Source organism: Eurosta solidaginis, chromosome 5 (assembly GCF_040869045.1).
Source record: "Eurosta solidaginis isolate ZX-2024a chromosome 5, ASM4086904v1, whole genome shotgun sequence".
NCBI classification, from domain to species: domain Eukaryota; kingdom Metazoa; phylum Arthropoda; class Insecta; order Diptera; family Tephritidae; genus Eurosta; species Eurosta solidaginis.
Genome location: NC_090323.1, coordinates 253971160 through 253985081, shown reverse-complemented (window position 1 = coordinate 253985081; position 13922 = coordinate 253971160). Strand labels below are relative to the sequence as shown.

At 35.1% G+C, this 13922-nt stretch overlaps 3 protein-coding genes across 3 annotated transcripts; 2 read left to right on the top strand and 1 right to left on the bottom strand.

The window, feature by feature from the left end:
• The first annotated feature begins 7082 nt into the window (after nt 1-7082).
• Nucleotides 7083-10096, top strand: Hsp83 (Heat shock protein 83). Its single transcript, XM_067789856.1, has 2 exons — nt 7083-7239; nt 7599-10096. Exon 2 carries the CDS (start codon nt 7599-7601, stop codon nt 9741-9743), a length of 2145 nt encoding a protein of 714 aa, XP_067645957.1. The 5' UTR covers nt 7083-7239; the 3' UTR covers nt 9744-10096.
• Nucleotides 10097-11803: 1707 nt separating this feature from the next.
• On the top strand, nt 11804-12539 carry LOC137251617 (high affinity copper uptake protein 1-like). The gene is made up of 2 exons (XM_067786308.1): nt 11804-12012; nt 12075-12539. Exons 1-2 carry the CDS (start codon nt 11947-11949, stop codon nt 12501-12503), a joined length of 495 nt encoding a protein of 164 aa, XP_067642409.1. The 5' UTR covers nt 11804-11946; the 3' UTR covers nt 12504-12539.
• A 168-nt stretch (nt 12540-12707) lies between these two features.
• LOC137251616 (UPF0235 protein C15orf40 homolog) lies at nt 12708-13368 on the bottom strand. Its single transcript, XM_067786306.1, has one exon. The coding sequence runs from the start codon at nt 13272-13274 to the stop codon at nt 12873-12875; it is 402 nt and encodes a 133-aa protein (XP_067642407.1). The 5' UTR covers nt 13275-13368; the 3' UTR covers nt 12708-12872.
• Nucleotides 13369-13922: the final 554 nt, after the last annotated feature.

Genomic DNA, 13922 nt, shown 5'->3' with positions numbered 1-13922 from the left:
CACGAAGTTATAAAGGTGTCACTCCCAAAAACCCCACATTTGCTCTAGTTGCACCATAGCCTTTAAATATTTTTCAGTTGGTTAGGTTAAGACACCAAAAATATGAAAACAAAACAAAAATTCAGATAAGTTTAGAAAGTGTTAAAATATTTAAATTTAAAGGATTTTCTAGTACAAACAGTGTGAAAGGCCCTCCCTTATACGAATTCCCGGGGAAAAAGTACATTCAAAGAGGATACATATATATATAGATAGATTTTTTTTTTGTTTTCAATTTGTATGGTCGAGCAATCCACCCGTATGGCCAGGGTAATCAAAAACAGTATGAGTTGTCAGATGTTAAGTTTTTATAATTGATGTGTTTTCTTTGTTTTGCAATCCTCTGTTTTTTTTTTTAATAAGTTTATTTTTTATAAAATGATTAATGTATTTGTTTGGCAAAAGTCATTTATTTTATTTCAATTATACTTTCTATTAAACGTTGTCCATAACTAGCCACTCAGTTAATTTCTTATAAACTTTTACATTTTTTTAATATATGTGTGATTTCTATAGTTCCGTTATATCATGCACCGTTTTGGGTAATTTCCGTTTTGTAGCTCCTCCATTATATCATACACACTGATAATACGTTTTAAGTACAATTCTTATATATCATTATACTAAATTTATTTAGCATTATGGCGACATTTTGCATTTTCTATCTTAGTTATATCATACGACTATGATGATTTAGGTATTTATAAACGAAAGTTTATATAAACAGACAAAACATAATTTTTCAAGTCACACAATTCACATTTTTTTAACCAAACACATATACATAAAAACGAATATGTATAATTACGCGGACATCTTCAACCAAAGCGATGTTTCTGCTTCGGCAGTATACTGCCGATAGATAGATAGATTTACTAATTTAAGGGCGAATTAATGGTGACTTATAACCATAAAGCCATAACCAGATAAATCAGCTGATCGAACCTACCTTATGGAAAGGAATGTAATCGATTAATGGTGCCATACCATAACGCTAACGCCATAGCCAATCGATAGGTTTTTGTTTTCTCGCCATATCTATAACCTAAAAATATTTGAGTTGGTGAATTTAATAACTTTTTTTAGATTTTCTTCATTGTTTTGGATACGTTATGACTAAGATACTTATTTTTTGTGGAATATGTTTGTAGTTTTTTGCGTTTTCATCATTTTTATGAAATTTTCACGATTTTTAGGTTAAAGGTGCGTGCACACTAAGCGGCGCGACATGTAGCGGCAGCGGCGCTTCACTTTTTTGCCTATTTGATCAATATTGCCGCTCATGGCCGCGTCGCGCAGTGCTGCTGCCGCTAGGTGTGAATTGTTCCATAAGAATACATGCGTAGAATATTTTGCAGCGCAGTGTAGTGCAGCTCAGTGTGGCCTTAGCTTAAGGCACCATTAATCGATCACATTGAGATGGTTATGGATATGGGTATGGTTACGACTATGGCGTTAGGGTTAAGGAAGTTTAATTTGGCTTTTATGCGCAGCAATTTGAGAGGTGTATTTAAAGTTTGACGCTTAGCAGTCCATATAAAGTTTAAGCGTAAACGTCTATAGATGTAAAAAAAAACACAGCTATTGCCACAAACTCCACTGGCTCTATTGATTTTTTATTGACATTTCCTGCAAGATTGCTTGACAGCCAAAATACAACCTTGTATATTAAACACAAAAGATAAAGCGAATGTCATTACAAGAACATATAAAATAAATGCCACCAAAGAAAGAATCAAAAAAAAACAATGGATCGGCAAAATTTTGGCGAGCATGGAGCATGTTTTACATTTTATTGTTGTTTTTATGCGAAATGCATCATAAAAATGTGCATTTTTTAATTTGATCCGCTGGCAAGTCATGAAAATATGTATTATTCGGACACAGTTTTCCGAAAACTGCTCTAACCCAGGCATAAAATATACATACATATATCTACATGCTTCAGCACAACCCCCTTTGATTACATTGTTTGGAAACATGTAGGATATACGTATATGACAATTTCTAGAACTTTTATGCATTTCATTTAAATAACTTTGATTATATACTTAAATGTTTAATTTAGATGTGATATACGTCACATATACATACATAACTATACCACTCAGTGTCATCTATCGCTCATAGATATCACCTACCCTTTCTTCAAAATAAGCATACAAATATTCGTATGAGGAATAAATGATTTCTTTAAATAAATGTTCCGAAAATGCTAAGACTAAAAGAAGGCCTGCAATTTGTTACAGATAAATTTTCTTTTGGACTTTAGAATAGTACCTATGTGTGTAATACCAATTTGTTTTACATATGTATGAATGTATATACCATATGTATATAATACGTGGCTCATACTTATATATATATGTATATGTACGGTCCCTTTCTGTTGCTATGCTAAAGAAGTAATGAGAAAGACGTCCCAAAGTTTTAATTTCATAATGCTGTAAACCTTTTGAAATTTAAATAAATTTTACAGTTTATGTATGTACATATAATTGGGATTATGATGTACATATACATACATACATAAATATGTGGTTTTAATTCAAAGTGCATATGCATATTTGTAAGTACTTTGTACATACATACATATGTGCCGGAAATTTGCGCAAATAACTTTAGCTCTAAGAATCTTTTAATATTTCGATGACAGAAGCCCATTTTTAAATAATAAGCTAAATAATTTCATCCAATCAATATATTAAATTAACGTGTAAAAGTGCATATTTACTTTGAAACATATTTTAGATGCATATTGGCACGTATGCACACATTCATAAATACACAGTGGCGGAACCGGATTGAGGGGTCTTTCCTTTCTGTCCATTTCTTAAGATCTTAAGAAAACGATCATTTTTTTTTCATTTTCCCCTGGTAATACCTATATTACACTACTTTATTTTCTCTGTATATTTCTTGTATTTTCTCTTATATTTTTTGTCGCCCTCCCTCCTAGTATGTTTTCAGTACTGGTGTAATACCTAATTACACTACTTTATTTTTGCTTGGATTCCAAGATTAAAATACTGACGAAACTTAATCGGAAAGTCAAAATGCAAAAAGAATTTCCAACGGGAGCAAGGGAGACCAATATTATCCACAAAAGGAATATCTTTAACATGTTGTTGACTTTTTTCGTTTAATTTTTTCACAATAAAACTTTGAAAATATAGCCGAAAAATATTGCACGATCGTTTGGTTGCTTTTTTCACAAGAACGTTAATTTTCGTTAGATATTTGTGCACAAAATTTTCAAAATTAAAATAAAATTTTCATTTGTCAGAAAAAATCATGGTTCAATTAAATGGTTGGCTCCATAGCGGAACGATACAAGGTGGCAGCATGGTGACATACCTACAAACATAAAAAAAAAATCCCACGTACTTTGTTTTTGTAAATTCGATGGACAAATGTCAAAATCATACTGCGCCGGAAGTTGATGCATCAAATCAAATAAAAAAAGTTTATAATCAGCTGTTCCATGCTGCCACCTTGTATCATTCCGCCATGGTTGACTCCTCTCATCAGGTGATTTTATTTATTTCATTGCATGGCCGAAGGGATTGTCAAAAGGAGATGGCAAACCCAAATGAAACTAACACATTGGGAACATTTACACCAGTACTGAAACCGTATTAGGAGGGAGAGCGACAAAAAATATAAGAAAAAATACAAGAAAAATACAGAGAAAATAAAGTAGTGTCATATAGGTATAAGTGTGTAAACTATATATCAAAAAACTAACGAAACAAAAGAAAAATACAATCTAGTTCATTAAAAACAAACGAGCCAGTTTGTATTTCGATAGGTTATTTTGACATTCGGCCGCTTTTTCTTTATTTTTTCTGACAAATTTTGTTTTAGTTTAATTTTTAGGTTGAAATTTTTGTGCATAAAAACACAAAAAAATTCAACTCATATGTATACTCTGTACGACCCAAAAATGTCCGCTACAAACGTTGTCGATAACTAATAAAAAATATATTTTCAATAAATTTTACAATCAAAAGAAAATTTTTTTAGTAGGTCATGAAAAAAACCTTAAAAATCAAAGTCGAAAAAAAGTCAAAAAAATTAAATTTCGCAGGCTCGAATTTCTAGAAAATTATTATTAAAAATGAGAGTACATATTTTTAGTTAAAAAATTTTGATGTTTGGCTTACAACAGAAATATAATAACATTTCTTGAGCGTTTTCGCGTGATGTGGATAGAAATTAATTTTCCATTTTAAACTACAGAGGCGAAGCCAATAAAGGTCGCTGCCGATGAATTTGTTAATTTTGTTTTCATAACCGGATTTTTAACACATCGATTTTTTGTTACTACCCATATATGTAATACTCCTATATTGCTAATAGAAAATGCTCGCAATGTGTTTTGAATTCGAAATCAAAACAAGACAGCCTATAAAATTTGTGTGATTGTAGTAGCAGTAGCATAAGTGTGCCAAAAAAAAATTTAAATTTAGGTACATTCGATTATTGAATACAAAAACAAAAACATTTAAACAGCAATATATCGGTACTCTGATGTTGCGGAATGTAGCTAGCCTTTTGTAGAAATATAGGAGTATTACATATATGTTACTATCTAAAGATTTTGAGCATGTATTCGCAAATTTAGCTTACTAAAATATAAGACTCTTCTCCAAAAGTCGATTTTCTGATTGATATTTAGACCATTGTGAATGAAACTAAGTGTGATATCTTTTGCATAGACGTCAAAATTCCAAAGTGATTGGATCACCTGATTTGTAATTGACTATCGCTGCTCATTCTGTATCTCTTTCTATCACCCGCTGAAGATAGCCGGCCTTTTTGCTTTGAAAAACACCGCGTTTGTTTACATTGTCCACTTAAAAAAACAGCGTAATAAATTGCAAAGAAGTTTGAAAATATTGTATCTAGACCGAGTTTAAATTGCGTATTTAATCACAAAAACAAAAATATTTGTGTATAAACAACAATTTAATGCAGGGATGCACCTTAACGTTAAGCTAATCGTTTATCAAAAAATTTCCACCATTTCCGTTGAAACACTTCGAAATATTATCGATAAAGAAATTATCAAGATAAATTGTATCTCGTTTTTAACCGAAACGAAAAGCTTTCGTTAACGTTAAAAACGTTAACAAAAACGTGAAACTTTATGTTTGAATTGTGCTGGCAATGCTATAGCCATGGTGAAGCTGTAAGGTGGTAACAGCGAGCACAACACACAAACTCCATGTAATTTGTTTGTCTAATTCGTTGGTGGTAATAGGGGGACTCATGAAAGCATATAAACTTATAAGGTGTAAAATTATATCCATTTACACACGCTGTTATATGAACGCACCTAGAAATACTCTTGATACACTTCATTGTTTATCAGGTGTATTATTGCCAAGCAAAAATTTTTTGATCGTTATTCAAATTAAAAAATGCCAAGATTAAGTGAAAAATCAAAACTAAAACGTCTTTACTAAGATATTCTTGTAAATGACTTGCTGATCTTGGAGATTTCTGATGAAAATGCCTGCTGTAATGTCTGCAAGGTTGCATTCCTTTGAGTTTACCGCATTTACACAATGAAATGTGCGCGTAAATTTATACAAATTGTGTAAATGATTTTTCATACAAAATTTGACAGTTCGTTTATGCACTAGATAAATTTATACGATTACACACTTTATAAGCCATTTATACGGCTACATGAGTCCCCCTAATGTCAAAAACACTCTGAGAAATGTTCGTACTGTCAAAATGCATGAGAAAAGTTGCAATCAGCTTGGCTAATGCTTTCACCTTTAATGACTCCGCCATCAATCAGCTTTGCCAGCATAGTTTGAAATTAATAACCAACATAAACGATTTGATTTCGTTTTGATATAACAGAAAACGAAGCAAAATCATTTCGTTAATTTAACGTTCTTAACGTTAATAAACGAAACGAAATGACTTTGCTTCGTTTATTAACGTTAATTATCGTAACGAAATGATATCGGTTCGTTGGTTAAGCATGCCTGATTTAATGGATTTCTGACTGTCGCAATAAAACAATTATGACAAATTGCTGTTTGGAAAATTTGTGTGAAAGTTCTTAGTTTTCTTTTTAATTTAGATTTTTTCTTTCCTTTTTCCAAATTATTTACGAGAAAATCGCTCAATATAAACGGGTGAATTAATTGTTTATAATACATTTTTCTCACGCAACTAAAATGGGTTATACAATTTTACAAATTTCAACTGCCTATAACATTTCCAGAACCCTGTTTACTTGAAACGAGATTATATTAATTTTTGTTTGTAACTCATAATTAGTAGTTAGAACTAGATTTCTGAGATGAATTTTCCCCTTTAATAATGGGTGATTATGAACAAATTCTAGATGTACCGGTACTTTTTTCTACACCTAGATATGGTTGTCAGGTTTCATCTCTACACGGAAACACAAAGTTAATGATAAGCGCCAAAAAACACGTAAACAAGATTATCGGCCAACAGACCTGGGAATGAGATGTATGTGAACGTTTAGATTAAGTATTTTGTATTTATTCCAGATAAGTGCATGTAAGATCTTGATATTTACATAAATTCAATTAGCTAGAATTTTCATAAGTTCCAAACTGCAGAGGTCAAACGTCCGCAGTTAACCCTCACGTGCGCGCCACTGTGTACATATTCGCATTTGCACATTACAAACACTCATCGAGAATATTCTCACATACATCAAAACTGCAACTTGAGAGCCACTGTACGCACTAATTTCCTGCGACATCATGTCGTGTACATTTTCAGCAAGTATTATTTTTTGTATTTTCTATTTGGTTCATTAATACTTATTTCCTTTATCTGCTATTTTCTATACACACATAAGCGCTCTTTATTTTACCGCTATAAAATATGCATGTTTCATTCAATTTAAACAAACTGTGCTTTAAATGTTGGCAGCATGATGCCAAAAAATTTCACCGGAAGTTTGTGTAGTTTCTTCTCGAACATTCTCGTTGCTTCTACAGTGGCTGCCAATGTGCATGTTTGCCTCTATAAATACGGTTGTTTGCTCGCTGCCGGCATCAGTTGAATTGAAAAAATACGCTTGAAAGTAATTTTGCCCGGAGTGAATTTGCAAATTTTTGCAAGTGATTGCTGTTTTTAAAAAAAGGAAATTTTGTTGAATTTTGTGCAGTTTTATAAAAAAATAAAAGAATAAAGGTGTGTAATTCTTATTAGAAAATATTTGTTGATTTTGCATAAATTTTTTTGTGATGTGCGTGTGTGCAGTGAGAAATCGTTAGGGTGGTCTTTCAAGGTTATCTTATTGAAAATAAGTGGAAAAAGTAGCTAAATTAAAGGAAATACTTATTTGCAATTTCTGCTTTCGGATTCGTGGTCCTGGGTCCAAAGCGCGTCTTCTAGCACATCTGTATTTTTTGACGGGTTTTAGCAGTTGTGAGCTGAAGTAAAGAATTACCCCTTTTTTTTCCATCAAAGCGATTTCTCTTTGAAACGCACGACCGTTGTTGTAGACTATTACCATGTATTATACTGAGTCGTTAAATTTTTTTTTTCAGATGCCAGAAGATTTGGAAACCTTCGCTTTCCAAGCTGAGATTGCTCAGCTTATGTCATTGATCATCAACACATTCTACTCTAACAAAGAAATTTTCCTACGTGAATTGATTTCGAATGCATCCGATGCTTTGGATAAAATACGTTACGAGTCACTCACAGATCCTACAAAATTGGATACCGGTAAAGAGTTATACATTAAGATAATTCCAAACAAAACTGCTGGCACCTTGACCATTATTGATACTGGTATTGGTATGACCAAAACTGATTTAATCAACAATTTGGGTACAATTGCCAAATCTGGTACAAAAGCATTCATGGAAGCGCTGCAGGCTGGTGCTGATATATCTATGATTGGTCAATTTGGTGTTGGTTTCTACTCGGCGTACTTGGTTGCTGACAAGGTGACAGTGACATCGAAACACAATGATGATTTGCAATACATTTGGGAATCATCAGCCGGTGGTTCATTCACAGTTAAACCAGACAATACAGAACCTTTGGGACGCGGTACCAAAATTGTGTTATACATTAAAGAGGATCAAACGGATTATTTGGAGGAAAGCAAAATTAAAGAGATTGTAAATAAGCATTCGCAATTTATTGGTTATCCCATTAAATTGTTGGTTGAGAAGGAGCGTGAAAAGGAAGTGAGCGATGATGAGGCTGATGATGATAAGAAAGATGAAGAGAAGAAAGAAATGGATACAGATGAGCCTAAAATTGAAGATGTTGGCGAGGATGAAGATGCTGACAAAGATAAAAAGAAGAAAAAGAAGACTGTAAAGGTGAAATATACCGAAGATGAAGAGTTAAACAAAACAAAGCCCATTTGGACACGCAATCCAGATGATATCTCACAGGAAGAATATGGTGAATTCTACAAATCACTCACCAATGATTGGGAGGATCATTTAGCTGTAAAGCATTTCTCTGTGGAAGGTCAGCTAGAATTCCGAGCTTTGCTCTTCATACCACGCCGTACACCCTTCGATTTGTTCGAGAATCAAAAGAAGCGTAATAACATTAAGCTGTACGTGCGTCGTGTATTCATTATGGATAATTGTGAGGAGCTCATACCCGAGTACTTGAACTTCATCAAAGGAGTGGTCGACTCTGAAGATTTGCCATTGAATATTTCACGTGAAATGTTGCAACAAAACAAAGTATTAAAGGTTATACGCAAGAATTTGGTAAAGAAAACCATGGAACTGATTGAAGAACTAACCGAAGACAAGGAATTGTATAAGAAGTTCTATGACCAATTCGCAAAGAATTTGAAATTGGGTGTACATGAAGACAGCAACAACCGAGCCAAACTTGCAGATTTCCTACGTTATCACACATCTGCATCTGGTGATGATGCCGCTTCGCTGGCGGATTACGTATCACGTATGAAGGAAAATCAGAAGCACATCTATTTCATTACCGGCGAATCAAAGGAGCAAGTGAGCAATTCCGCTTTTGTTGAACGTGTCAAGTCGCGTGGTTTTGAAGTTATTTATATGACTGAACCAATTGATGAATACGTCATCCAGCATCTGAAAGAATACAAAGGCAAGCAATTGACTTCGGTGACGAAGGAAGGTTTGGAGCTGCCCGAAGATGAAGCGGAAAAGAAGAAGCGCGAAGAAGATAAGGCTAAATTTGAGAGCCTTTGTAAATTGATGAAATCTATTTTGGATAACAAAGTTGAAAAGGTAGTCGTGTCGAATCGTTTGGTTGAGTCACCTTGCTGTATTGTGACGTCACAATTTGGTTGGTCAGCAAATATGGAGCGTATAATGAAGGCGCAAGCTTTGCGCGACACCTCAACTATGGGTTATATGGCTGGAAAGAAGCATTTGGAAATCAATCCCGAACATCCCATCATTGAAACTTTGCGTCAAAAAGCTGAAGCGGACAAAAATGATAAGGCTGTTAAAGATTTATGTATATTGCTGTTCGAGACTGCGTTATTGTCGTCAGGCTTCTCATTAGACAGTCCACAAGTGCACGCTTCACGCATTTATCGTATGATCAAATTGGGTCTTGGCATTGATGAGGAGGAGCCAATGGCAACTGAAGATGTACAAAGCGGTGGCGATGCGCCACCATTGGTCGATGATACAGAAGATGCTTCACATATGGAAGAAGTTGATTAAGCTCATTAATTTTTAATTTTGTAAACAAACGTTCCATGTTAGAATGAATGTGTATAGACTATGTAGCTGCTTTAAGTTCATTCAATTTGCGTAGAATTCTTTTAATTCGGCAAATGGCATACACAACAATCATTTTCATAAATTCTGACTGCCAAATGGTTCTCTTTTCGATTTATGTTTAATTTTTGATCTTTTTTGTCGCGTTTTAAGCGGCTGTTTTTTTTTATATAACCCAAACGAATTTGAATGGGAAGTTATGTTTTATGTGTGAAATTGCTTAGAAGTAAATATTTAAATGAACTTAGTATGTATGACACGAAATTCTATAGTTTGTTAAGAAATTAGAAAAAACTCATTAAATAAACAAAACGTTCATCCAACTTAAATCTTGTGTCTTTTATGATCGGTATACAGAAAATTGGTCGGTTCGAGTAATTTTGTTAGTTTTCAGAGGTGTCGCTGAATTCGTTTTTGACAGTATCTTTTTTTTGATTTCAGTAATTCACTTGATTGTGATGTCGCTCTCTAGGTCCTTTGGGCTTTCGGAAATTTCACATGCGAGTTGGTGTTTTTATCAAATGTTTTATTACGAGCAGCAAAAAGACTGCAATTTATTTTGACATCGGTACCTGGAATGGCGAACGTCTTCAAATCTACGAGCATCGGTAGGAATGGCGAACATCTTCGAATCTATGCTGTTGTTGTAGCGATAAGGTTACTCCCCGAAGGCTTTGGGGAGTGTTATCGATGCTCGACTAGACAAATAAAGCAGATATTGGTACTTGCTGACGGTCTATTATGCTGCGTTGAAACGCACCTCAAACAATTAAGTAATCCCCCTCCCAATTACTTATTTCACTTAGCCAAGTCATATCGCAGACCGCGAGCATCTACATGCAAAAAGTAATTCGAGCATAGATTTGAGGGGTTCAGGGGGCTGTGTAGCGCAATATATAGCTTCTCCAACCCAATTGTCAACCTCACCTTCGAGCGGCAAACCCCGTTTCACTAACAGACGAGGCTCTGGCGACCCTAAGCTCCTCATGGAACTTGGGGGTGGGGATGGATGGCCGGAAGGTTTAATGTGGCAATATAAATCGTTCCCGAGATGGTCGGACCAGCACCTTAATTAATGGTGCTGTGTTACCGGAGCGTACAGGATCTGTATCCGGCAAAGGACCCTCAGTTTCTTCCTTTATAGCTTGAAAACAATTTGGAGTGACTTATGGCCAGTGTATATATATTCCAAATAGCTGCCTTATTTGCTTTCTTAACGGCAGTAGCACTTCGAAAATTTTTGTCGTGCTGTCGGCGCAGTTGTCCGGATTATGGACTCGGTTGTTGTAACCACAAAAACAATCCCAAAAGGTTTAACCACAAAAACAATCCCAAAAGGTTTAGGAGAGTTTTGCAGATATAGCTATTATTCTGGTACTAGCATCTTCTGCCCCCCCCCCCCCCCCCCCCCGGGCTAAACGGTTAGAATATACCCGCGGTAGGTATGCCTGTCGTAAGAGGCGACTAAAATACCAGATTCAAGGGGTTGTGTAGCGCTACCTTTTCAGGATGCCAGCGCAATATATAGATTATCCAAACCCAATTGTCAACCTCACCCATGCGTGGCGAATCATTAACAGCCGGGGCTCTGGCGACCCCGACCTCCTTATGGATCTAGGTGATGGGAGGGCGTGATGGCCTAGAAGGTCGAATGTGGTCATAACAAATCGTTGCCGAGATGGTCGGGCTTGTTACCGGAACGTACCGGATCTGCATCCGGCAAAGTACCATCAACTCGATAACACTCCCCAAGGACTTCGGGGAGTGTCCTTATTGCTACAGCAACAACAACATCTGAACCTAGCAAGCTTCGGGTCTGTAGATTTTAGTCGCCTCTTAGGACGGGCATGCCTATCGAGTTAATATTCTAAGCCCATTTACCCACTGGGCTGTATTTGACTGGGTTTCACTGGCGAATAGAGAAACAACTCGATTCATCAGTCAAATACTAGCCTTGCGCTCCGAACCCATGGTAATTTTTCGATTTTTCGTAAATATCTATTGAACGACTTAAAAAAATGTTTGCATCACCCAGTATCTTCTTAAAAACTTAACGTTTCAATTTTTTGCCACTTCGTTATAATTTTAATCAAAATTTTGTTTAATTAATATTTATTTACCAACAGAAAAAAATTTAAAATTTGCAATGGGTAGTGAGCATCACAACCATCACGATAGAAAGAGCAATGATGAATGTACACATTCAATGCTGGTAAGGCACCAACTGAAGCACGATATTCATAAACAATGATTTTTGTTCTGAATCATTTACAGTTTCATGCTGGACATTGTGAGAAAATCCTATGGAAGAGTTGGTACGCTCAAAGTATTTTAGAATTCACATTATCGGCAGTTGCCGTATTCTTTATAGCATTTTTATATGAAGGTTTAAAATTTGTGCGTCAAGTTCTTCTACGAAGAGAATTAGAGCAAGCCGCTAAAGCTAAACAACAAACCGATCCAGTATGCAGCACAATTGCCGGACTTAGACGTAAACAAATTTTAAAACAAGTAATTGCCAGACCGCATCTAATACAAACTGTTTTGTATTTATGCCAAGTGACAATGTCAATGTTGTTAATGTTAACATTTATGACTTTTAATTATTGGTTATGCTTAGCCATTATATTGGGTCTAACATTGGGTTATTTCATTTTTGGTTGGATTAAAGATGACGCTTATGATAGTGATTGTTGTCAGTGAAGATTGTGTTTATCTATTGCACATTTTGAAGATAATTAAATATATATGAATAGTGGGACTAAGATTGTTTAACGTTTTTTAAAATAGAATTAAATAACATTTTTGGGGATTTCGCTTCATTAGATACAACTTTGGCAACTTCCTTCCAAACGACTAACAGCAGTTTTAATATGTGCGTATAAATGAAGTCCGTTTAATTGTATTAATAATGCATCTGCGCTTTACAACTGTCCACTGTGCAGTTATGAACTACATACCTACATACATAAATAAGAATCAGTCATTTTTATATGTAGCACTTACATATGTACGTAAATATCTATAAATTTATATTAAGATACTAAGTCATATTAAACCTTAACAAGCCTTCTACGTTCCACACTCTTTCTGTAACGCTGTAGTTATGTTCTCTAATGTTGTCACTCCCTTATTAACCACAATCAGTTTATTACGTGAGCGTGATCCCTTATCCAATGTGACATCACTTTTTCTCAACCCCAAAACTTTGGACAAGTATTTTACTAATTCTGCATTCGCTTCTCCTTCCGTAGGTGGCGCTGCTATTTGCACACCAACACCTTCAATTCCAATGTCTGTAATTCCATTCATCTTGGCTCCAGGTTTTGCCAGTATCCGTATGCATATATTTCCACTTTTATCGATATTGACTGGACCTTCATCTTCTTTCTTGCGTTGGTCTGCTTTGGGTATATTTGTAGATTTTTTATTTTTCGACATAGTAGTGATAAATAAATGAAACGAACGTCCCATTAACTTAAATTTTATTGCTTTTGTTCATAATCTGACCGGGTAATTTGAGCTAATTTTAATTATTCTACCAAATTAGTTTGATATAAACAGCTGTTGTTTGTTTACTATAAATCGATAAATTTGTATATCGATTTCGATGAAAACATTACAAACCACCACCACCATAAATCAAAAAACCAGATTGCGCATTCACGAGTTCAAAATTGCTTCGTTCTGCGCATATACGTCACAACTGACTCCTTGTGCGAATGAAAGAGAGAAAAAACAAGAGCTAAAGGAAAATTACGCATGAATTGCCCATAAAAAACACCTGATCTTTTGTTTACATGCGCAATGCGCAATCTGTCGGTCGATTCCGGTTGAGCGTTATAGTGAAGTGAAAAAAAATTTATCACTTTGGTTATTACTTACGGCGTTATTATGTATACGCAAAGCGACGCGAAGAGTCACTTTCACCCAAGTGAAACCAAATTCGTTTCATATAAGAGCATTGTTGTTGTTGTTGTTGTTGTAGCAGTGCTTCGCCCCACCTAACAGACGCGACCGATCACAAACTGTCATCAATATCCTCTAACGGGAGTCCAAGGAAACTTGCTGTTTCAACGGGGGTGGACCATAGGGAAAGGGGTGTTAGAGGCGTTGGTTCCA